The sequence below is a fragment of the Podarcis filfolensis genome (genome assembly GCF_964270895.1).
Source record: "Podarcis filfolensis genome assembly, chromosome: 3".
Lineage (NCBI taxonomy): Eukaryota > Metazoa > Chordata > Lepidosauria > Squamata > Lacertidae > Podarcis > Podarcis filfolensis.
Genome location: NC_139606.1, coordinates 16,545,485 through 16,571,639, shown reverse-complemented (window position 1 = coordinate 16,571,639; position 26,155 = coordinate 16,545,485). Strand labels below are relative to the sequence as shown.

General features: G+C 42.8%; 1 protein-coding gene across 6 annotated transcripts in view; it reads right to left on the bottom strand.

The window, feature by feature from the left end:
- MACROD2 (mono-ADP ribosylhydrolase 2) overlaps positions 1–26,155 on the bottom strand; it is a 966,393-nt gene that overhangs the window by 394,099 nt on the left and 546,139 nt on the right. For all 6 annotated transcript variants that reach the window (XM_083607322.1, XM_083607325.1, XM_083607327.1 and 3 more), the window contains exon 7: positions 4,533–4,563. In XM_083607322.1, coding sequence (XP_083463448.1) covers positions 4,533–4,563 — 31 coding nt within the window. The remainder of the gene's footprint in view (positions 1–4,532; positions 4,564–26,155) is intronic.

Below are 26,155 nucleotides of genomic sequence, written 5' to 3'. Positions count from 1 at the left end.
TTAGAGTTTGACCAGAGAGACGTAACACTGGCCCCACTGCGCAACAACCTCCCTGTCTGAACTGGTGGAGGTAGTTTTGGCAGCGGTGTAGGAGTGTCCCCAAACAACTTCAACCAACACACTAAGGCCTCCTTATGTGGTTTGTCTCAAGACATCATGGCCACATTGACAACCATGAGACTGTACATTGTGGGCCCAGTGCATACTTAACATGGTATTGACGTGGGTGGCGCTGTGGGTTAAACCACAGAGCCTAGGACTTGCTGATCAGAAGGTCGGCGGTTCGAATCCCCGCGACGGGGTGAGCTCCCGTTCCTCGGTCCCTGCTCCTGCCAACCTAGCAGTTCGAAAGCACGTCAAAGTGCAAGTAGATAAATAGGTACCGCTCTAGCGGGAAGGTAAACGGTGTTTCTGTGCGCTGCTCTGGTTCACCAGAAGCGGCTTAGTCATGCTGGCCACATGACCCGGAAGCTGTCTGCGGACAAACGCCGGCTCCCTCGGCCAATAAAGCGAAATGAGCGCCGCAACCCCAGAGTTGGTCACGACTGGACCTAATGGTCAGGGGTCCCTTTACCTTTACCTTGGTAGTGGTCAAGTAGTGGGGGCAGTGTCCAATAACCCTGCTGTCATGAATGGACCACAACCTGGTGAGGTTTGGATGGATGGTGACTAGTCCTCCCTGCTGAATTGATACTGGATCCAAGAGTACAAGATATGCATTGCCATGTGAGGCCTAAGTGGCTCAAAGAGGTTAACAAGAGGTATCATTGGCCTCAGTAACATCCTCACACAGCAACATCTGATTGGCTACATGGTGCTATAATGGTCACTATGTGATCCCTGATGGGTTGATGAAGAAGCCTGTGCAAGGACTTATGCTTGCACAATGCAGCTTTCTTCCCCTTCTCTCCCATCCACCCCCAAAACTGGCTCAGAGGTGGGTGGGCAGAACCCCCAGAACAACATGCTTAAGCAGAAGCTCGGAGTAATCCATCTGGCAAACTGAAATGGTTATCCTGATAGAATGAATGCCTTAGCACGGCATTTAATTCCTTCCTATACTTTAGAAAGTTTTTTTAAAAAAAATAAAATAAAACTGTACATGCAGAAAGTAATGTTTCTTCATAAATATTTTCACCTCCCAGGGGGAATATATATATAAAAAAAACATTGGTGCAGCATTAACCAGAACGGCTACACAAAGTAGAAGGATAAAATGTAGTACTGTGGATTTTGAGATTTAGTCTCAAATTACGGTGAAACAATAGATCTATTTGTCGAGTGGACATCACAAATTTACAGCACATGTTCATTTCATAATACAAGACAGCAAGAACAAGAGGGCAGTGCCCATCAAGGCACTGAGCTTAATACCTTTAATCCTCCTTCTGGAGTCAGTATGTCTGCTAAATATATCCTATTAATGCTAATTTTAGATGGCTGAGTGTTAATCAATGGACACCCTGGTAATAATTTCTAAGCATGTAGAATGTATTCCAGAGAGAAATGGACTGAAGGAACAGTTTGAACATGGGTAGCATGCCATTTAAAATAAGATCTCTGTTAAATAATGTATATGACAAATTCTTAGACAGAGTAGCTAATTAGACTGCTGAAATACTTTGAATATCCTAATGGACTCCAAGCAGCAGCTGCTCTATTTACTAAGAACTTCAAAAAAAAAAGTCAATATTTTAATCATTTTGTAATGACTATTCCATAGAAACTCTTTGAACTGGTTTCTCATATGGACACCATACTGTTCTTTATGCAAAATGGCATCCATCATGACATTATGAACAGACCCTGTGACTGCACAAACTGTGTGCATGTTGCCTCATGTTCCGATTGTGCAAGTTTGTTCTTGGCTACAGACAATAGATAAGGGGGAGGCAGTTTAACCACAATCCCGGATTCGGATGACACCCTAAGCCAAACCTTGGTTTAGCTGTCATACTATACTGAGCTAAAAGGACCAGGGAGGAGCAAAGACTACTATCCACGTAGTCCTGATAAGGAATAGTTTGGTTTACCATGATGTGTGAACACAGCCTGTGTGTGTACAGTGTGAATACACTACAGTTAGTTCACAAGGTCTAGTAAACACATGGAGGCCAGGAACAAGGCTAGAGGGGACAATCCTTACTCTTCTTCCTTGTGCTTTGTGTTCCAACACAATCACTTCATGACAAGGAAAAGGAAAGAGATGCTTTGGAGCTGGGGACCGGTGGGGGACAGGAGGAGAGATGGAGATATACACATACATCCAAGCCATTGGGAGTGACTCCATTTCTCTGCAGATGATCTCAGATAATTCCTAGCTATTCTAAGGCAAACTGCCAGATAGTGCCTGTTACAGGTGGACAGGCTATGCAAAAGGCACTCAGATCTGAATCTGCATAGAATAATAGAATTTTCGAGATGGAAGGGACCCTAAGGGTCATTTATCCCTACAACGCAAGAATCTCAGGTAAAGCATCCATGACAGATCCAACCTCTGCTTAAAAACCTCCAAGGAAGGAGAATCCACCACTTTCTGTGGGAGCCTGTTCTGCTGTTGATCAGCTCTTACTGTCAGAAAGTTCTCCCTGATGTTTAGTTGGAATCTCCTTTCTTATAATTAGAATCCATTGTTTTGGGTCCTACCCTTGATTACCTTGGTCATTCTCCTCTGCACACATTCTAACTTGTCGATAGCCTTCTTAAACTGTGATGCCAGCCCAGAACTGGACACCATACTCCAGTTGAGGTCTGACCAAGGCAGAATAAAGTGGTACTATTACTTCTCTTGATCAGGACAAGACTTCTGTTGATGCAGCTCAGAATAGCACTAAACCACATCTATGATCAACCAGAAAATATACTTCATTTCTGACACATTTTATTTTCTGTTAAATTTGGCTGTCACAAAAACAACCTGCAATTTTCTTTGCATTTCACTTCACAACAGATTCCATGAATCATGGCTGTCCTGCTTTCCTATGATAATGACAAAAATATGCATCATGATAGAAAACACTGCTGTGTTTTATATCATTAGCCACCTCCAATTATAAATAATCTTATCAGGATCTAGATTGGAAGATAAAAAAATCAGTTATGTCTGCAGACCGCAGTTGTATTCAGGCAATACAGATATGATCAGAAGCAAAAAGAGGAGAAAGCAACTCAGGTTTGATACTAGATGAGAAAATATTTAATTAATTCAACTGAGAAATGCCTGAATTCATGTGTAGCTCACCATCAAAACTCCCTCTGAATATAAGGCACTATGTGTCTGTGGAAATTCATACCAACTACAACACTTTCATTGCATTGTTTATCACATGAATACCCAGTGCTTTTTTTTCTAAAAAGATTTTTAGGGGTACTCTCATTTTCCTACTCATATTGAAATGTTGCCCCTCAGTGAGGCCAAACTTAGATTCACAAAATGTTTAGGGGTATGCATACTCCTGTGTCCCCCCCCCTTAGAAAAAAGCACTGTGTATACCTGACACAAGCTTTTAGCCCTTGCCAGTTCTGACTGGTCAATATTCACTCTTCCAAAGCACCCAGCACCCAGCTTGTGGAAACATAACAATTTCTGCCAGTCTATGGTCTAAGAATTCCAATATTTATTTGTTTAGATTCTCATAGATTCTCAAACTTTTATTGGCATACATACTAGACTCCAGTAGGGATCAATACAAATAAAACCACACACCAAAAAACCCTACCATAAACCCTGCATTTAGCACTTAAGTTAGTGTTGTATAGCATTCACAAATTCTCATTGTGTGTTGCAGAAACCTGGCTACTGTCTCCATCTTGTCTACATCCTGAGAAAACATTTGTTTGTTTGTTTGTTTGCTGCATTTCTCCAAGGAGATCAAGGTGATGAACATGGTTCTCACCTTTCTCATTTAATCTCCACAACAACCGTGTGAGGTAGGTTAGGCTGAGAGGCAATGATTGGCCCAATATGAACACATGATGCCTCAATTGCTTACTCTGGCTGGCAGTGGCTCTCTAAGGTCTCAAGCAGAGGTCTTTCCTAGCCCTGCTGTCTGTTATCCTATTAGGTGGAGAGACAAGGAATTGTATGCAAAACACGAGTCATGGCCCACAGTACCACACAAGGCTCTATTCCCACAATACTATAGCACTACTTCCAATACATCATTTACACAGAACCCTGCAGCATTTGTTATCTTCAGCCCTGCACCCACCGTGGGAATGGCATTTCTATGGAAGCCAATCAAACTCTCTTATTCATGTAATATTAAGCTGCGTAGCTGTTTGCAAACCCAGATCAATTCTCTGTCGGATCCTTGGGCCATAGCCTGTAATTTGATAGCACAACACAGCCCACTAGGCATTGTAGAACACATTGTTAATAATACTGAATATGTAAAACCCATGCAACATCTACTAGAACACGCTCCAGCAAAGCCAAAAACAAAACAAAACACCCTTGTTAAAACCAAAGTCGACTATTTGTCATGAAGAAATATAGCTTGAATAGAAACTTTATAATGGGTTTTACATACCATAAATTCCTGTTGAAATACACGGGAACGCCTGCAAGACAAAAACCAAGATGTAAATTAGAATTTTATTTTATTTTTGCCTCAGAATCACTTATTACACAGAATCATTTAGTATGAGGAAACCACAAACTGCCTCGTGTAAAGAAATCCCTACCTCTAAGTTGGCAGGGCCTGATGAAATGCCCTCCCGAAGGCTGAGAGAACTAGTTCAGGAGATCAGAAAGCTGCTCACAATTTTCTTTGTGAACTCAATGGAGAACAGATAAGGTGCTGCAGCACTTTGGAGAACGCTAAACATATAGTGCCTTGCCAAATGTGAAAAGAGGGAGGACCCAGGGATTTTTTAAAAAACAACAACAGCAACAACAACAATAAAAGTGACTTACATAATGTAGACGCTATTAGAACAATTACAATGTGATCAATCTGCAAGCATCTAGAGGAAACTGGAATGACCACCTGAAGACAGCATAGATTTGTTCAGAACAAAGAACAAAGTACTCTCTTTCTTTGATAGGGTAATACATTTAATAGATAACAAAGCAGATATATATATATTGACATTGGAAAATGTTTCTTGGGAAAGTCTCATAAGAGAAGCTGAGGAGTTTGGACTCTGCTCTTCCTTCTCCTAATACAGCAGTCATATAACTTGTTGGGGGGTTGAATGCATGCTGGTGCCATCCATAGTGTGACTGTCCTGATCAATTCCTCCTCCAGACCTTCAAACATTGAGTGGAAGGAAGCTCAAAACCATGCACACTAGGCTCTTCCATGCGATAAGAGAGGCCAAAAAGTTCCCAGTCCTATGCTAAACTACCAGTGCTGGGATCTATGGGAACTGCAGCAACATTGTTCTGTTTAAGCTCCTGAATTTGTTTTAAGGCACTGAAGGAACTGGAGCCTTTAAAGGTCCCTGGCACAACATCTTAATGCTTCTGGATTGTTTATAAAATCACTACAGTCATACCTTGGAAGTCAAATGGAATTCGTCCCAGAAGTCCATTCAACTTCCAAAACGTTTGGAAACCAAAGCGCAGCTTCTGATTGGCTGCAGGAAGTTCCTGCAGCCAATCGCAAGCCGCAGAAGTCGGCTTCTGAAAATAGTTCGCAAATTGGAACACTGAAATGTTTGAGAACTAAGATGTTCGAAAACCAAGGTACGACTGTACAACATTTTACTGACAAAACATAGCCACGAAAGGATTTTCAGGACCCTTTAGAAGCACATGGTACAGAGCTGCATTTGACTTATAGCATTATTCTCATAATCCAAACTGCCTTGTAGGTATCTGCAGGTCTTCCACATTAGGCCAAACCTTTGCTCCTATCTCACCAGCAAAACTCTAGATTGGACAAGGCAGGACTCTGAACGACTTTTTACATCTGACCTTGCTGCAAACGCATAAACATGAAATGTTGTGCTAATGGATACCTTAAGTATGCATTAGCACAGCAATCATCTTTGTTTTTGCAAATTGAGTCTCACTTTTCTCCCCTAAACCCAAATCCCCTCCAGCTGCATTAACTATACTTCAGCAAAACATGTCTCTCCTGTATCAGTCTCTACAGCCACAGCAGGCGCTGTGACCTTCCAACAGCTTGACCTCATCCCCCAAAGGTGCACCTCTTCATCGTCTCCCAAGACAGACAGATGCCAACCAACTCAAACAGTAGAATAAAAGAGGTCTCACTGAGAGCAACGGTCCTTAATATTCATGACACACTCATTCTCCAAGTGTGTGTTCTTATGACACCAGCTATACACCAGATGGAGGCGTGCAGGAAAGCCTGAGTTTGGAAGAATGATACCAAAAAAAAAAAAACCCATTAAAAACTAAGGAGACTGAGCATGTTCGGTTGCCATGGAGTACATGACTGATGGTGGGAGGAAAGAGAAAACTGGGGAAAGTGGAGTGGAAATTAATGGAATATCTTGGGTGAAGACATGGCTGGCTGGCATCATGAAAAGGAGCACTCCACACTGCAATGTTTTGTCACAGATTCCATTTGTTAACAAAATGGGGGGGTGACATATCATGAAGCAGATTTCTGGAGGTATCTACTCTGATATAAATTATTTGGGCGTAGGAAGTGGAAAGTACAAAACTACAGAGGGCACAACTGAAAGATACATATAGCAAACTCCTCGCAGCACAGCATATTCATATTTCTCAAAGAAGAAATGGTCTAGAGGCAGTAAAACAAAGTATCAAATAAAGGAATTCTTTGCACGGAAAAAGATTAGAGACTATTCAGATTGAAGTTCAACAATCTGAAGGCAAGTAATATTTTGTTTGAACCTCGTTAGAGAAACTGTGGAATTTCAGATTCTATTGGGTGCTATATTTTCAGAACAACAGGAAACGAACACAGTGCAATTGCAATGGTAAATACAGTGCAGGAAGCATGACAGTGAGAGAAAGTTGAAGGAACAAGGTATTCTTATTCCTAGAAAACAAATTAAGGGACAATATGGTAACAATTTTCTAAAAAGTAAAAGGCTGTCATTATAGGAAATGGAGAAAAATGGTTCAGTTGCTCTGGAGGACAGGGCAATCGGCTTGAAGTGCCAGAAGTTACATTTAAGTTGAATATTATGAAATACATCAAAGCAGTTGCTGAATTGACTTCATTGGATTTTTCTTTTTCTTAAAGCAAAACACACACACAAAAACACACACACAAGCTGATGTTTCCATTTCAAATATCACTGGGTGTCAAAGAATGGTAGTAAAATATGCAGAGAAGGTTTATTTATTTATTTTTCACTTAAAAAAAATAAAAAATATTGAATTGCTTCAGCTCTCCAGCCGAGGTGGCTGCCAACATCAAGAAGAAAAACAATGCAACAACAAAATACCTATCGAGAAGTCATAGAGCAAATATCATTTGAACAAACAGGCTTAGAGAACTGCACACTGGCATTGAGAATTGTATTGGTGCCAGGCTTCAGGGAGAGCAAGAATTGGTGGGGCAGAAGGGAGAAAAGAGGAGAGGAGAAAGCAAAAGGCCAAAGGAAATGTTTTAACTGTGCCTTTGCACTAGCACTGTATAGATTTCGGGGTGTTGGTTGTTTTTATAGCGTCAATACCAGCTTTCCTCCCAAGATAAAAAAACAGGGTTGTTGAGACTGAAGCATGAGGGAACAGTTATCTCCTCCACCACACATGTGGTTAATGTAATGTGTAGTTTGGTTCAACGGTGCCTTTATCCCCATGCTACAATGTCTCTTCAGAGCATAGCTGTCAACTTTCAGATTTGAAAATAAGGGATCAGCAGCCTCGAAAATATGGGATCAGCAGCCTCACCTGTGCTGGGGACAGTCTACGGGATATCTAACAATCCAGGATAGCAGCGGGAAGCAGTGGGAAACGGCGCTGGAATAAGGGGATTTCCCGCAAAAAGGGAAGGTTGACAGCTATGCTTCAGAGGCATAAAATCTAACACACTCCCCTTGTCTGGCCTTGCGTTGCTAGGAGAATGGCTCATAAGCAGCTAGCACACAGTAGGTTGGATCCAAACTAAGCTTCTGCAAGTAGAAATGCTCCTTCTGTTCATGGAAGGCTTCTGGTCTGTTGGCCAGATTGTGCTGGCAGAAGGGGGAAGGGGTCCCTCCTTCCCCTATGGACTTCCCTATGCCACGGCTGTGGAAGGACCCTAACACTCTGGAGCAGACTAGTGGGGCAGAAACTGCAGCAGGAAGAGGGAGAATAAGCGAAGTCTCCCCCCCCCACACACATACATTCCATTGTCAGGAGCATCCCTAAGTGGTGCCAGAAGTCTGGATCAGAGCCTCTGGTTAGTGCAGTCAGTAGAGCACAAGACTCTTAATCTCACAAGTCGTGGGTTCAATCCCCACACTGGGGAAAAGTTGGACTAAATTATCCTTGTGGTCCAATCCAACTCTATGATGTCAGAAATATAGGCTCACAGCTGAACAGTTTGCATCAGGTTTTTCTTAGACTACAATACCCATCCAATGAAGTGAAAAAAGCAAGCTACCAAGGCCTGATGCATACCCAGGAATAATATAATATAATACAGGGACAGAACACCATTCATTGCCATGTATACAATTTCCAGCTAAAGCCACCCCTCAACATATCATCAAGGATCTACAGCCCATCTGGGCAATAAGCCTTCCCTCTCGCAGACAGGCAACAGAGACATAAACACAGAAATCAGACGCTGACACAAATTCCAATGACAACTCTATTCCCACCTCTACTCTAGCAACACCATTACACTAATAATGCTGGCCACAAAGCCGATAGTCCATCACCTGCTCATCTCCCAATGTGATCTGGCCAGCAATTCCTTCCCTCATTCTACACAGAATTTCTTCTTGCAAAAGAATAAACGTGCACAAATCTGACATCAGAAATGGCAATACTTAGAAATCAATAGGAGACTATTTCAACCTACCAAGTTATCCAGTTATTGATCTTAAGATAGCCATCCTGGGGAAAATGGAACTGGAAAGACAAACTGTAGCTCAAAACTGCTGAACTGAAAAGTTCAGTTCTAGTCATTTGGGACTAAATAGAGACACTGGTGTTCTGTCCTACTACATGTGCTAATTAACTCCGCAATGCCAAAATGACCATTCACTCACCAATTACTTTTGCTGTGAAGCGTCATTTTGCATACATTTATCTTCTAACTGAATTGTTACAGCCTATACTTCTGCATTCCACTGATCATTAACTCCAATCTTTACATCATCCTCCCCCCTCTTTACATATATGACAATGGTGCATCATACTTCATATATCTAACCGAAATTTTACTTCTACTGATTTTTTTTTTTAAATCGTACGTCAAAAACAGTACAAAAAAACGAACGAGAGAGAGAGAGAGACTTATCTCCTGCCCCAGTTCACACATAAACATATCTGTGTACATAGGCATACAGACAATTTTGTTAGGTTGTCAGTAAAGGAAAAGTAGGTGCCTAGAGAAGCGAAAATCCATGGTCTCAAAGTTCAGGACAGCAGTAATGCTAAGGCAATATCAGGCCATTTCTGTTTTCCTTCCTTTTAGGGGGCAGAAAAATATAAAAGAGTAGCAAAAACCAGGCAGTATGTCCAAGGGCAAGCATATGCTGTCAGCAGCGAGCAACCTTGTTCTACTACATTAGCAAAGCTAATAAACAGGAACCAAACTGATTCAAATTTGTCCTTTTTCTACTCATAGGCAACCCTCAACTTTTATGTCACCCCCCCCCCAAAGAAAGAGCAACCTGCCATACTCTCTGATACTACAGATCTAATGCCAGCCTGCAAAAAAAAACCCCTTCCAATTACAGGCTTTTATGGTCCTTACAGCTGCCAGTAAGTAACCCAGCAATTCTTCCTATTTCAGTTCTAAATCTAAACCTATAGGTAGGTTTAGCAGTTTCCCAGTGATGTGATGGACATTCCCACAAGTGTACACACGTGCTAACAAATGGGCACCCTCCCCAACATGCAGGAAATGTTCTAGGAGAGCACCGTGGCAACTCGCAAGTCCAATTTGTTGTCACATGAATTAAAGAAAATTTCAAAACAGGTGTAACCAAATCATGTGTTTACAGAAAGGTTTCAGCAGGCATCTCAAACAGTCCAGGGAAGCTGCCTGCCTACTGTCTATGGGCAGAAAGTTCCACAGCACAAGTGCTGCCATGGTAAAGGAATAAGGCCTCACAAAAGTGGGGGGAAACAATGTTGTGGCACTTGTAAAAGTTTTACCAGAAGATGAAATGTTATTTGCTCGAATGAAATTAATGGCCTTAGAGAGAATAGCATACAAGTACGTTCAAGCCTTTTCTCCCATGCTGTGGACTCAATGTAAATCCCGCATCCCAGGGTAGAAGCTCAACACTGATGCAAATAGAAGCTTTCCTCCTGTGGTCGAAAGCAGCTTCAGTGTTGTGGTGGAAAGATTAAATTCCCTTCCAATGCGTCCCAGTGCTAATCGGATCCCCACAACTACTATTTAAACTTTTAAAGGTAGCCACTTTAGCTGCATGCAATTAATGTCATATCTGGTTTGGCTCTTACCATTCTCCTGTGCTTCTGCCACAAGGTGAATATACCTGTAATGTGGAACTGACTGTGTGTAGGGCTCACTCTCCCCTTCTTTGACCTGCTCCTATAGCAGGGCAAAGACTTGTCAAATTAATTTGCTTGTTTCAAAAAGTTTCACATGCTCCATGGCTTTTAGTCTAGGAGGGTTCATCTGTATAGCTGGTTTCAGTTGACAACACTGAACACAAGTAATCACTGGAGACCCCGCAAACCAATTGTTCTGTCAGCCACTACTGTAATGAAGCTGCAAACTCACAGGGTACAGCCAGTTTCAGTAAACCACAAATATTCTGCTTCAGATTCCGATGCAGGTTGCTTTAACCATACAGAGAAGGGTCTGTGAACCAGCTTACTGCTGCAAAGTGTGCACAGAGGACAAGAATTTAAGAAACACTTTCCCATTTGAAGACAGGACAGAGCTCTTGGGACAGGCGTGTGGAGTTATCATTTGCCTCCTCACCACTCACTGCTGTGTGCTTCCCAAAAAACCTCCTCCAACGTTCCAGGAAAAGATTCAACTGGGATCAAGGAATGATACTAGTAGAACATACTAGATAAGCCCCAAGGCCCTAGCTATGCCAGCCATCTTAGTAAAAACCAAACAGAGCACTACCAGAAACCTCTAAGAAGGTTACAGGATTCCTCCATCCAGATGTGGACGGCCACCAGGATAGGGAAGAATTCTAGGAAGGTTAGATCACATGTGACCCCTTCCTAATTCCAGTGACCATAGCCAGGAACAGCAGCAATCCCTGAAATACACCCCAAATCCCAGGCTACCAGAAGCATCTGAATAGACCTGGAAGTTATGGTGGGTGGTCAACAGTTCCTGCTAAAAGGGAAAGCCATTGTAGGACTTGAGGGATACTAGCCACCCCATGAGGTCCTCTAGTCAACCACAGGTGATGGTGAGCCAGTGCTCCAGCAGTAAGCTGGGCCTGACTACCACAAAATGCCTGCCCTAGAGACACATGACAAGCGAAGTAAAAATGGGCATCCTGAAGAAAACTGAGACGGCAGCTTGGGCAGGCTAGCTTACCAGTGCACATGCAATTTGTAGGCAAAATGAGAACACAATAGTCTATTTGAGCATTCAGTATATTTGCATGATGGCAACTATATGTATGAGAATTCTGGCAAGACCCATGTCTGCAGCATGTAACCTGCCGCCTTTATAGCACCCCACAATTTGAAGAGCAAACTTCTACCGCATTCATGGGGGCACCTTGGGCGATTTAGAACCCTGCATAATCACAAGGACAGATCGACACAAGTATAGATGACCATAGATTGGAACAAGCACATCTTCGAACAACTTCCCTGATTTCTGAGCAAAATAAGCACCTGGAAATAAAAGAGGAGGCTGCTAACTTGATAGAATCCAGGGTTTTTTCCTTGTTCCTGTGATGTAGGACAACTTTGCTTTTAGTACTTCCAGTGCATACACTGTGACATCAACATGGAAAGAAAGAAAGAAAAGCACACACATATGCCAGACCTTTTCTTAATCAGAGACATTTTTTCTGGAATTTCTCTCTTAGAGAAAAAGATATAGTTTGACAAATGTTCACAGGACAGGTTTTTAAGTAATGCCCCGCTTTATGAAGAGAGGTGGAATTTCAAAAACTAAGTAACAACTGGAGAAAATGTAGTGACCCATGTCCTCAAAGGTCAGAGTAGAAGATCCTGAAGATCCTTTGGGACACTGAAACCTATGGTGTTTATTCTTCAAGGCATGCCTTCTCCATTTGCTGTGCTATTCTATTTCAGTTCCTCTCTTTGTCTTTCTACCACCCCCAGATTGTCTTTTATAGAAGGGTAGCTTTTAACTACTTCTTAACCTACCTTGCGGCCATACCACAATAATCTTGCTTTCTTTTTCTGCCACACATCTGAATAATACTTCTGACTGGAGGTATTAAAAGCTGCCTAAATTTCAAGCTATTTTTGAACACCAGGAAGGACATTATCACTGGCCATATCTCAAATTAACTTGGGGCTCTTAGCTCACTCCCTCATAGAGAGATGATTACAGCATAAAACCGGCTTATATAATTTTGCAAAATATGACACAGCTGTTATTCACTGCTCAGGGGAGACCCATGGCTAAGAAAGCATGTAGACCCAATTTCCTTCTTCTCCTAGGGAAGCAATTTAGTCTAGATGCCAGGCTAAAATTATTGGCAGGGCAATAATGTGGAATTCACACAGCGGATGTTGACACAGTGCAATATCTAGCTTATGCATAAGTCTTAAGTCTCCAGAACACCCACATTTTTAGCTGTTTCCTGTGCATAATAATAGATTCAGTCTGAGTAAAAATTCGGTCTCAATGAAAAAATGGCTAACACCTATCATCAGGCGTTAAATGATCCTTGTCTCAAAAGATGTTAGAAGTGTCAATCACCAGACAACATGCAATAGCTCTGCTCTCAAAATTTATGTTTAATTTAGTTTAGGGCTGGTGGAAAGCACAATTGACAACTCTGGATTTTTCTTCTTCTGGTAGAACTGCTCTTCCCAGCGAAGACAAAATGAGTAATTGTAGTTTTATACACCCTTTATATACCCTTTCCCTCATCTTGAATCGGCGCTACGAGAGAATACCTTGACTAGAAACTATGAAAGTGGCTAATACAATCTGAACAGACTTAAAACGCCAGTGCTGCTACAAAGACCAATACTTAATGATAAATACAGCAAATATTTTCATGTCACATACAAACGATGGCTAGTAGCTATGCATAAACTCCATTCTAGGAAGGGCCTATTGCTTAGTGACTGAGAATATGCTTTGAATACACAAGGCTCCATGTTCAGTCTCCAGGAAATTCCAGTTAAAAGTATCAGAGTTCAGAAAGATCACTGTCTGAGAAGTTGGGCAGCTCCTGCCTTTCAAAACAGCCAGTTCACAACTATATGTACTTACCAATCATTTGACGCAGTATAAGACAGTTTCATCAACTCTATCTGAGCTGGTGATTCTAAAACAACTGAAACACTATCAAGTGGCTAGATTTGTTTAGTTACAGGTAGGTAGTTGTGTTGGTCTGCCATAAAGGTAAAGGTAAAAGGACTCTTGAGAGTCCCATGGACTGCAAGAAGTTCATACCTATCCATTCTGAAGGAAAATGGGCCCTGAGTGCTCACTGGAGCTGAGGCTCCAATACTTTGGCCACCTCACGAGAAGAGAAGACTCCCTGGGAAAGACCCTGATGTTGGGAAAGATTGAGGGCACAAGGAGAAGGGGACGACAGACGACGAGATGGTTGGATATTGTATTGATCTTTATTACGGCCATTGGCCCATCACACGACAGTTTCCCATACCAACATAATGTACTTAAACCTCCAAATTTAAAACCGCCAAAACTTACAAACAACAGACAAGAACCAAAGCAAAACAAAAACAAAGGACCAACATCATACATTACAATAAATTTGTAACATAAACATCGCCCTCTGCTTATAAATTAGTAGAAGACATCCATGGTGATATCACCTAATTACAACCTAAAACATAGATCATAGTTTAAAGGGATTATCCGAGCCGCACAGGAGTCCGTTTCTCTTCTTTAGGGATAGGACGCTGATCAAGAATCTGGCAACCATGAGTGATCTTAGGGGGTCATCATCATTTAATAGATATCTCAGTTTGGCTTCATTCGTATCATCGGCAATTCCCTTTAGATATTGAGCAAGAAACTTGCTCCTGGCCGATGAGTGAAGAGCACAGTCAAGAATTATGTGATGCAACGATTCCGGTGCCCCACAATTACAATCACATAAGAGCGATATCTGTCCATTGGAGAATCTATTTCTCAGCACGTTCGATGGGAAGGTGTTGAATCTTGCCTTTACAAAGGCATATCTATGAGCCGAAGAAGTCAAGGAATTCAAATAGTTTGGGAGCCTTAAGAGGGGTAATAAACCAAGGTTTAGAGGTGAGCAGGTACCATTGCCCAAGATCATTTTCTGCTGCAAGTCCATCTCCTCTAGTTTACAGGTTACTGTTCTTTTAGCTGGAACTATATCCTGCTCTAGTAATTTGGATGGGGAGATTCCCATTGCCGTAATTTTCAGTTGTAAATTTTTTACCCATGGGCTCTGGAAATCATCTCTCCACATACACTGTATCAAGTACAAGTTTGGGAGACTGTGCCATAGAGATAGCCAGTGACAAAGTATGTGCTTCCACAGAGCGTTTTCCAGGGATACAATATTAAGTTCTATGCGTAGCGCTGAATTACTTACACAGTTGGGCAGTTTCAATATCTCTCTTAAAAACTGATTTTGAATAACCTCTAAGTGAGATAAGTTGACAAAAGTCCCCCAAATTGAGATGGCATAAGCAATTGTCGGGATCACCTTGGCCTTGAAGACTTTCAGCACTGATGGGATATGAAGGGCCCCATCGGTGAAGAAAAATCGCAAGATCGCCAAGGAGATAGCTTTGGCTCTGTTTGTAACATAGGCTACATGGGCCTTCCATCTAAGGTTATGTTGTAACCAAACTCCCAAGTATTGGAATCTATAGACTTGTTCGATGACTCTCCCGTCAATTCTCCAATTATGGAGTTTCCGGCTCTTTGAGAAAACTAGGACTTTAGATTTTTCATAATTAATTGTAAGGGAATTTGCGTTACAGTATGATCCAAAAAATTTTAAGGCCCTCATAAGACCTACTCTAGAAAAAGAAAGGATGACTGCGTCATCCGCTTATAGTAACAAAGGGCTGCGATAAAGTGCTAGGCGTGGTGCGTGAATCTTTTCTTGAGCCTCTATTAGGGGAGTCCTCATGTCGCTTATGAACAAATTGAACAGGAATGGAGCCAATATACAACCCTGTCGGACACCTCTGTTAATGGGAATTGAATTGGTGAGATCACCCTCCGGGGTGAGTCTCACTCTAGCCGCTGAGTTCTCATGGAGTTTGATTATTAGCCAGAGAAGCCTTCTGTCGATGCCCCAGCGGGTGAGTTTTTCCCAGAGGATGCTCCTGGAGATACTATCGAATGCTGCCTTTAGGTCAATGAATGCCACACAGAGTTGGCCACCCTTTGGGGTGGAATATTTCCAGGCAAGATGCTGTAAAATTAGAATATGATTAATTGTTGACTGTTTTGGGCGGAATCCAGCTTGTTCGGGCCCAATTAATTTTTTCTCTTCGGCCCATTGAATAAGTCTGTTCAACAGGAAGCGGGCATACAGTTTCCCCACTATTGAGAGCAGACTGATATTTCTGTAATTCCCCGGGTCATCTGGTGAGCCCTTTTTGTGGATTGGAACGATAACAGCGTCCTTCCATACTTCTGGGATCATTCCAGAGTTGTTAACGGCATCGAAGATGGTTGCCAGGACTTTGGCCCACCAGTCCGCGTGGTATTTTATAGCTTCTGCCGGGATCAGGTCTGGTCCAGGCGCTTTCCCTGTTTTGAGTTTAACGATCAAGTCATGGATGTCTTCCGGATCGGTGGGGGGCCAGAGGGGAAGCTGATCTTGAGATTCATCTCTTGTGTTAGCAATACAGTCGGTTGTGGCAAAGTAGTTTTTTAAGTAAGATTCCCAAACCGGGGCAGAAATAATAGTTAAAGGGTATCTTTTAGTTCTTTTATTTACCAGGAGCCAAAATTGTCTGGAGTTCCGTGATGATGAGGCTTCTATGATTGCCCGCCATTGATTCACTTGCCATTCCTGTCTGGCTCCCTTTTGAATTTGCTTGTAGGCCGATTTTGCTTGGAAATATTCTTTTGGCAGGACCGTTGCCCCGGAGGCTTTATACTCTTTGTAGATGTTACCAAGAAGTTGTCTAGCCTGTTTACAAGCACTATTGAACCACAATGCACCTATCTTCCTTTGTGTTCGATTTATTTTATGCATCGGGACAGAGAAAAAAGATGTTAAATCTTCCGACAGATTCGAGATGGTTGGATAGTGTTCTCAAAGCTACCAGCATGAGTTTGACCAAACTGCGGGAGGCAGTGGAAGACAGGAGTGCCTGGCGTGCTATGGTCCATGGGGTCACGAAGAGCCAGACACGACTAAACAACTAAACAACAACAACAAAAAGGAACCCCTGACCATTAGGTCCAGTCATGACCGACTCTGGGGTCTGCCATAGTCGAAACATGAGCTTTCGTGTGCATGCACACTTCTTCAGATACAATGAAACAGAAGTCACCAGACCCTTATATATAGTGAGAGGGTGATTACTAGTGGTGTTCTGTTATTTTCTTTATTGTCTTATTACAAAAAAAAAAAAAAAATCAGAAATAGACTGGAAAGTGAAGTTGCTGAATTGCAACTTATTACCAAACTTAACCCCTTGCTTTTTACTGTAAGACCAATTGCAGTCGTTAACAGTCGTCAACAGGTTTACCACACCTATCAGCCAATCACCCATTCCCACCACCTTTCTGAGTAATACCCCACCCCACCCTCTCACTATATCTAAGGGTCTGGTGACTTCTGTTTCAGTGTATCTGAAAAAGTGTGCATGCACATGAAAGCTCAATACAAATAACTAACTTAGCTGGTCTCTAAGGGACGTGGGTGGCGCTGTGGGTTAAACCACAGAGCCTAGGACTTGCTGATCAGAAGGTCAGCGGTTCAAATCCCCGGGACGGGGTGAGCTCCCATTGCTCAGTCCCTGCTCCTGCCAACCTAGCAGTTAGAAAGCACGTCAAAGTGCAAGTAGATAAATAGGTACCGTTCTGGCGGGAAGGTAAACAGCGTTTCCATGCACTGCTCTGGGTCGCCACATGACCCGGAAGCTGTACGCCGGCTCCCTCGGCCAATAAAGTGAGATGAGTGTCGCAACCCCAGAGTCGGCCACAACTGGACCTAATGGTCAGGGTTCCCTTTACATTTAAGGTGCTACTGGAAGGAATTTTTTTATTTAGATTTGTTTAATCATGGAGCTGGAGAGTTTGATATTCCTCAGTTATTACACACACACACTGTTTGATATCTAGAGCCAAAGCATCTCCAACAGATGAATGCTCAGCTTCAAAACTTTGAGGGAGAGCTACACTCCTCAGTTGGTTTCATTGTTTAGCTACATTAAGACCTTTTTTTCCTAATGTTCAACCATAATCTACCTTCCCATAATTTAAGTCCTTTATATCTAACTCTGCCCTCTGGCGCAGCAGGGAATAAGCAATTGGGTGGGACACGCTGGCAGTCCTTCCATCTGCGTCATTATTATGCTTTCTCTCTTGTAGCTCAGCTTATTACACACAGAGAGAGCACTGTAACAGTCAGTGATCATTTTGTTCATCTCTTTCATGGATGTCGTGTCTATGTGGGTATGTAAGTGTGTACATGGAAGTTATATCCACAAAGGGAGCAATCATAGTCCACTCACCAAACAAGAAAAGAAAGAGCAAGAACATCACATTATGCCTACATAAATTCTTGGAGATAGCTTGTGGAACTTGCCTGAAGCAACCACCCTAATTTGCACAACTCTACAACAGATTCCGCTTCACCTTTTAAGAGCACCTCCTCAGGTCTTTGCTAAACGTTCACAAAGATAAATAGAAATATGACTCCCAGATAAATATTTGCAGATCTTGATACCACAAAGGTCTTCCATTTCCATAATGCTTTGATTATTTATACAACAGCAGAAGCAGAGCTGCTGAAAGAAGTCCTCCCAGGAGGTTAAAAGGGCCAGAGGTATATATTCAATCATTTATTATTCAAACAGATTTAATGGAGACTTTCCCCCTCTTTTTTTGGAAAAAAGAATTCTGCTAAAAGGAGCAAAGGGGAAAACTGAAAATGTATTTTGCTTTATTTCATCTAGCACTGTTGAACAGACAAGAGTGAGGCTCAAAGGCAGAAACAAGAACATCAGCTACTAAAAGGAGTAAAGGAGAATTATATGTTTACAAAATGTAATTTCAGCGACTTTCCCAAAGGATTGTTAAGCTATGCAGACTGTTTTTTGCTGAATTGATCCCAATGAGGGAAATTACAGAGAAAAGGACAACTGGATATTTCCTGATAGAATGTAGCAATGCAGAACATTAAAAGGCTTGCTAACATACGACTAACTCCAATCCCCAAGCCATGTTGAATGTCCTCCATGATGTGGGCATATTGTTTTCCGTTAGAAAACAAATTTCCTGCACATTTATAGAGAGAAATCAAGGAAGAAGCAAATCACAGAACTTGGCAACAGTGCCTCATAGAAAGCCTAGTCCAAGCTAGCGTCAGAGCTGCATCTCTTACGACAGCTATTACTGATTCCAAACCCATACAATCAGGGCTCAAAGCAGTAAGGAAATAGCATTTCCAAGTCTCCTTCTCACCAATTACAAAATCAGTGGGAAGCGATTTAAGCCTGACCCAATTCTCAGATCTGGGTTCTACACAATGGGGTAAGTGTGCATTTAATGGAAGCCCAAAATGGTGGTGGTGGGGAGCTGAATCATCAACATCTAGGATAAGTGTTATTGTATTCATTAAGTGAAGAGATGGTTGAAGTGCATGCAATCTAATGTACGATATAGTTTACCAAAAGAGAGAGGCACACACGTTGTAAAGAAGCACGAGTAACTCTGGGTAGTATCCTTTTTGCCTTTTTCTCTCTGTTCCTCATCTCTTACTAACCTAAGCTTTTTAATTTGCAAGGCTGGGGGCAAGGCCTCCCCCCCCCCTTTTTAATTGATGTGAGTTGCTGTGGTTTTCATTGTCTGAGCTAACAAATAGTAAAACCACACCACATAAAATCTATGCTCAATGTATCTGATTCAGAGCAGAAATGCTAGCAAAATGCTGTTCTACTAGAAAATGTGAGATAGGACTCCTCTGAATTATTCTCTGTAAACAGAAGTGTTATATTTACAACTGCATACCGACCTGTCAACACCATGCTACTGTCTTGTTTGTTTTATGATATGTGCAGGTAGTAATTACAGACTGAAGGGAGATGTAAGGAGAGAGGCAAGCTGACCTTTATGCTGCATATCTCACACAAACTCTTCCCCAAGAATAGTTGCGCCAAGAAGCAGGCAGCAGGCAGTATTAATGCTTGACCATGCATGGACGCTGCTGAACAGCTTACAAAAGGGAATATGCTGCACCTGACTGTGATTCTCTCTTTCACACACCTATCTCTACCACCTCAAAAATGTGGAAGGGTATCTTGCTGGATTTCAGTTACCAGCACATCAAAGATTCCATGAGAAAAGAAAGAGAACAAAATAGAACTTCGCTGACCTGTAATTTTTGTATTACTGTGATCTATGGTGAGTGACTGAAATGTGTATTTTTCTTTGGGGAAGGTTAAGGACACAATGGAATGTCTTGAAAGAATATATGGCGATGACAGGTCTGAGGATGAAGAAGGCTGAGAAGTGTCAAAGCAGATTTCGGACAATAAATGCCTTACTTTTACAAAATAAATGATGAGCACAAGCTACTGTTCCATCAAGGTGGATACTGTCTAATGTATCTGCGTGTGCACATACTCACCCTGCCTAGTTTCGGATTTTCCTGTTAAGACATTTGTTTTGTTATTATTCTTCATTTGTAAAGTTCAGAAAGGCTTGCATGAGGCTTCCAGACCTTGCCCCATGCAAGTGCAGGATCAGGTCCACACCTGCTGAGTTTCAGCAATGCTAGCGCATCACGTGCCCCCTGACTAGTCTCCAACAGTAAGATCTATGAAGACTCTTCCTCAATAGCTGACCCACAATGGAATTCAGGTTTTCAGTGTAGCTTTCTTGTTGTTTTGCTTCTCTTCCCAGGCCCAAACAAGATGGCAAATCCATGTCATTTCACACACACACACACACACACACACACACACACACACACATCTAAAGCATGAGCAGGATGTGATTTAAAGAGCCAAAGGGATGGGTGAAGATGCTAAACCCCCTCCCCCTCCCCACTGTTCCTTCCACTATCCCTCCCCCTGAGATGCTTCCCTCTCAGCCAGACTCAGTTTTGGTATCTGAGCCTGGTGGGGTTATGGTGGGAGCAGGGAGGAAAAAGTTAAATGGTGGGGTGAGTGAGCATTCCATTCCTCCAAAACCCCACACACTTTAGATATGACTGGAGCAGCCCCACCTTTGAAGACATGGCATTGCCACCATCATGTGTTATTTTGGTTTCAAAGGCTTTTTCCTGTCTCCAATTCCAGTAGCAAGTCTTGCTTACTGTGTTTGGCTTTCTTCCCACCCAATACATCTAATTAAAACATCATTCCCAGAACAATAAGAAAGATACAGGTGGAATCTATACACATTAAAAATAAAACAACAAAAAAACACCACTGTGAAAACGCTTTTTTAAAAAAAAAGTTTTGAAAAATATATTGAATTTGCCATAGCTCACTTTTGCCATCTAGTGTCACATTTGTATACTGCACTTTACAACACACTTAAAATGTTTTATTTGCAGCTGTATAGCTGAAACCACACACACACACGCACAAATCATAACAGGCCATGTATTTTATATTTTAAAAAATCTCATGAGAAAAGTAACAAAGAGACGTGATGCAAATATATGAGTACCTTTTTCTGTGCTGATTAACTCTCAAAAGGAGGCAACGTGGAAAGTGAAGCAACTAAAACAGAAAATGGCTACAGCAGCACTCATTTACTTCCACTCATGCCGCCCAAACATACTAAGCTGTGAGAAAGAGCTTTCAGAGCACCTGAACTCCACAGTGCACTTATGCAGAGATGCTAGTCCCCCTCCTGCCCCTTGAAGTCTATGCTCTAGAAAAGGATCCTTCAGCATCAACACTGCTGCCTGCCCAACTTGCTTTCCAATTCAAAGCAGGGGAAAAAGAGAGAGCTCTTGAGCGATGGACTTTTTTTTGCCCTTCCATTTTCAGTGCTACACTCCTAAGTATATTGCCACAAAGCTACCATGCTGCATGGGCTTTTAGTGAAAAGTGCTTTGCTGGCCTTTAAAGATTCCGTTGAGTTCATCCTACAAGAGGCAACGGAGGAAAGGTGACACGAGAAAGTGTTTTATGTGTGTTTTTAATAAAGCACTTGTATTTGCTAACTGCATCATTCAGGGAAACCACTTTGGGGGAAAGGCTATACAGAATATACATGAACAACTTGTTTCTAGTGCATTATGGCATCAAAAGGAGCTGAAAAAATGGGGTTGGGGGGACAAATATGAAAGGAAGCATGGTATTACTGCACAGCTTGAGGTCCTGGGTTCTCAGTAAGCTTTTGAAAATGTCCCTCAGTAAAATCCCATGAGTAAGCAAAGCAGTCCTGCTGCAGAAGACAAAATTGGGATTCAAAATGATCTTAGCAGATTGGAGAACTGGGCCCAAATTAACAAAATGAATTTCAATAGGGACAAATGTAAGGTTCTGCACTTAGGCAGAATGAACCAGATGCACAAATATAAGATGGGGGACACCTGGATTGCCAGTAGCACCTGTGAAAAGAATCTAGGGGTCTTGGTGGACAAGCTTAACATGAGTCAACAGTGTGATGCAGCAGCAAAAAAAGCCAGTGCTATTCTAGGCTGCATCAACAGTAGTGTCAACGGAAGTAATAGTACCACTCTATTCTGCCTTGGTCAGACCACACCTGGAGTACTGTGTCCAGTTCTGGGTGCCACAATCTAAGAAGGATGTTGACAAGCTGGAATGTGTGCAGAGGAAGGCAACCTAGATGAATAAGGGTCTGGAAACCAATCCTTATGAAGAATGGTTGAGGGAATTTGGTGTATTTAGCCAGGATGAGAGGAGGCTAAGAGGAAATATGATAGCCATCCTCAAATATCAAAAGGGGTGCCTCATGGAGTAAGTTTGTTTTCTCCTGTTCCAAAGGCTATGGCCCAAATGAATGGATTCAAGTTACAAGAAAGGAGATTCTGACTCAACATCTGGAAGAACTTTAGGATGGTAAAAGTTGTTCAACACTGGAAGAGACTTTTTGGGAGGAGAGGGGACTCTCCTTCCTTGGAGGTTTTTAAGCAGAGGTTGGATGGCCACCTGTCATGTATGGTTTAGTTGAGATTCCTGCTTTGCAGGGGGTTTAACTGGATAACACTTGGGGTTCCTTTCAACTCTACAATTGATGCTATGATTCTGAAATAATGGGTGCTCTTATGGTTTGGTAACTTGTTCAAAACACACACAAACAACCAGAAGGTAAAAGTAAATGGACAACTTTCACAATGGAGAGAGATAAGCAGTGGGGTTCCCCAATGGTCTGTATTGGAACTGGTGCTATTCCTTTCATTCAGAAATGATCTCTAGTCAGGGATGTGTCCAACAGCAATGTATCCAAGACTGCGGATAACAGCATATCATTCAGGACGGTGAAAACCCAAGAGGATGGAACCCATAATCTCTCCAAACTGGGGTCATGGGCAACAACATGCCAAATGAGGTTCAATGTACACAAGTATAAAGTGATATCGAATGGACATTGCAGTGATAACTCAATGAAAATGATGGCACAAATTCCATGTGAGAGGTTATTAGGAAGGTGACCAAAATCAAGATGATCAGTAAAAAATACCCCTGTATAAATCCACATCAGTAGTATATTGTTTCATCTCAAAATGTACCTTGAAGAGTTGAGGAAAGCTACAAAAACAGTCAACCAAAATTACCAAGGGGTTGCCGCATCTTCCCTATGGGGAAAGGTCTAAAGTATTTGTGGCTATTTAGTTGGAGGGGTAGGAAGAGATGGTTGAGATAGATCAAGGCGGACTAAACTTGAGGAATATTTTAACCTTCTTCCATACACCATGGTCCCAATGAAAGATGGCCTTGCCATAAGATTTGAGGCTTGGGAAAGGGAGGGTGATCACTTGGCTACCGTATGCTATTTGGATTCCAAAAGTCTGCAGAGTCCCTATTCCACTTCCAGCTTCAAGCAGAATCACAGTGATTGGGTGATGCTAAATCACCCGGGTCTGGAAGCATCTGTGACGATGGCTTTAAAATGAAACTACACACATTTATGGAGGACAGGTCTATCAATGGGTATTAGTCATCTTGATAGCTAAATGGAGCCTCTGAACAGCAATTACTGGGGGCAGCGGGGAGTGAACGACAACGACAACCAGTAAAGCAGTGTTGTTGACTTCACGCCAGAGTCCTGCAATATCTCACTTTTTAACTCCCTCCCCACATAGTACCTCATCATTTTACTATTGTTTAACCGTTGCCTCTCTCCTAACTTAGGCTCTGGCCTCTGGGGAGAGGAGGAAGAGGAAATAATTATTAATTAGGATGGTAAAAGTAAAGCACTAGAAAAGCACATCCACTCCAGAACTGCTTTTGGGAGTGTTTTCTGAACCACTTCTGGAAGTCAATTCCTGGGTTGGGCAACATTTTAAAGGCATCACACCCTCAGCTAAGATCTCACTTAGCTGTGCATTTTCAAGTGTTTTCTAGCTGCACTTCCTTCAAACTCCCCCCCCCCCACAAAAAACCCCTATGTTCTGAGGTAGGAGTGGAGAGGCAGTAAGTCAGCTATTTTCATTTGTTTCTCTGACAAACAGTGCAAAGGTATAATACATATAAAGGGACTATACTTGTTACAGTAAAGTCTGTATTTTATATGGAGATGCCTTTGAAAGCAAAGCCACTTCCGGACCTGGCCAGGAGGTGGGGTTGCGGGCTTCATGCCCACCCCACGTGAGCGGGGGCTGGTTTCAGCCCCCACGAGAGCAGGGGAATCCCGGCCGCGTCGTCCACCCAGCCAGCCAATCAGGTGGCGGGGGGGGGCATGGCCTGCCCTATTTAGGGCCGGCACGGCCGGGGCTTGCCCTCTTTTGCCGGCTAGCCCCCACGTTTTCCCACCCTCCCTCCCTTTAGGTAGGTTTCTGACTTTACTATGGACTTCGGTCTGTCGCCGCAAGGGGCATGGTAGGAATTTTTCCCAATTGGCAATTTGCAGCCATTTGGTTTTTCGCCTACCTCGTAGCAACTCGTCACAACTCCTCGGCATTGGCGGTTAGGCATTGGTAAGAAGGGGTTAAGAGGATGTGGGGGGGGAGAACGCCATCACCTCCCCCCGGAGAACGAAGGGTGGTCCGATAAAGGACCCTGGGGGGCGTGGCCCTGTCCGAAGCCTATGGAGGTGTGGGCCTAAGGCACGCCCCCAAGCGGTGACCCGGGGGAGCTCCTAGTTGACGTGCCTCAGCAGGAGACTCCCTCTCTATGGTGTTAACCCTTCCTGTGTCTCCAGCAAATGGGCTAGAGCCGGATAGTCGATAGGACCAATGCCTAAGCCAATGCCTCTCATTCCTGAATTCAATAAGGTAAAAAGGTAAAGGTACCCCTGCCCGTATGGGCCAGTCTTGCCAGACTCTAGGGTTGTGCGCTCATCTCACTCTAGAGGCCGGGAGCCAGCGCTGTCCGCAGACACTTCCGGGTCACGTGGCCAGCATGACAAGTTGCATCTGGCGAGCCAGCGCAGCACGCGGAACACAGTTTACCTTCCCGCTGGTAAGCGGTCCCTATTTATCTACTTGCACCCGAAGGTGCTTTCGAACTGCTAGGTTGGCAGGCGCTGGGACCGAGCGACGGGAGTGCACCCCGCCGCGGGGATTCGAACTGCCGACCATGCGATCAGCAAGTCCTAGGCACTGAGGCTTTTACCCACAGCGCCACCCGCATCCCTTTTGAATTCAATAAAGTTGTGGCCTAATTCACCCATTTAACCTTAAATTCTGGTGTCTGGTGTCTTTATTTATCCTTGGTGGGGGGCGGGAACTTGCCACGCAATGCATTGTTGATGCATTCATATTCCTGATAGTTTGTTTTCACATTTGGTTGTGCACTGCTTTGAGTGTAGTGTGCTGTTTAGGGATAAGTGGTGTACGCTGACTGTGTATAAAGTGACTGACTGACATGCAGCAAAATGAGACAGCAGTTCTAAACGGGCAGAATAGATTGTACCATTCAGATAGATTGTGTGTGTGTTTGTAGGGGTGTGTGTCACATGCTGCACTGCACATTGTCATTCTTTTAATCTCTGCATGTAGAAAATTAGCACAGCAGGGAGAAGAGCTTTTACTTCCATAAAATTCTTTTAGATTCCAAAAATGCACCTCTCCCTTTGCAGTTTAGAGTGGTACAGTGCACCTGGCCAACTCATTCTGCTGCTTATGTTGAGAGAACCTAAGACTACATAACTAGAGGTTCATTTTTTTGCCATACACTTGGCTTAGGATGAAGAATAACAATAGAAAGGTGGGGGTGGGATAATAAGTTTCCTTAAGGGCTCTAGTTGATTTCCAAAGCCTCTTCGGCTTTCAATCAAAGTTCTTTCTGTTCACTGTGCATTTCTCTCTAATGGCTTATGTTTTCTGGCTATAGCTAAGCAACTTCCACTCATACTAATGAGATATGAATAGCCACCAATATCTATGCTGGGTGGAATACATGCATCTTGAGCTTGTTCTTATCAGCAAGCTCTACATTAGAAAGTTCCATATTAAAATGCAGAGGTGAAACTTATTAAAGACAACGGAAAAGTAATGTTTAAACAGAATACACGCACACAGGCACAGCACCTGAAAAGTCTGAAGGTGTGTGCAG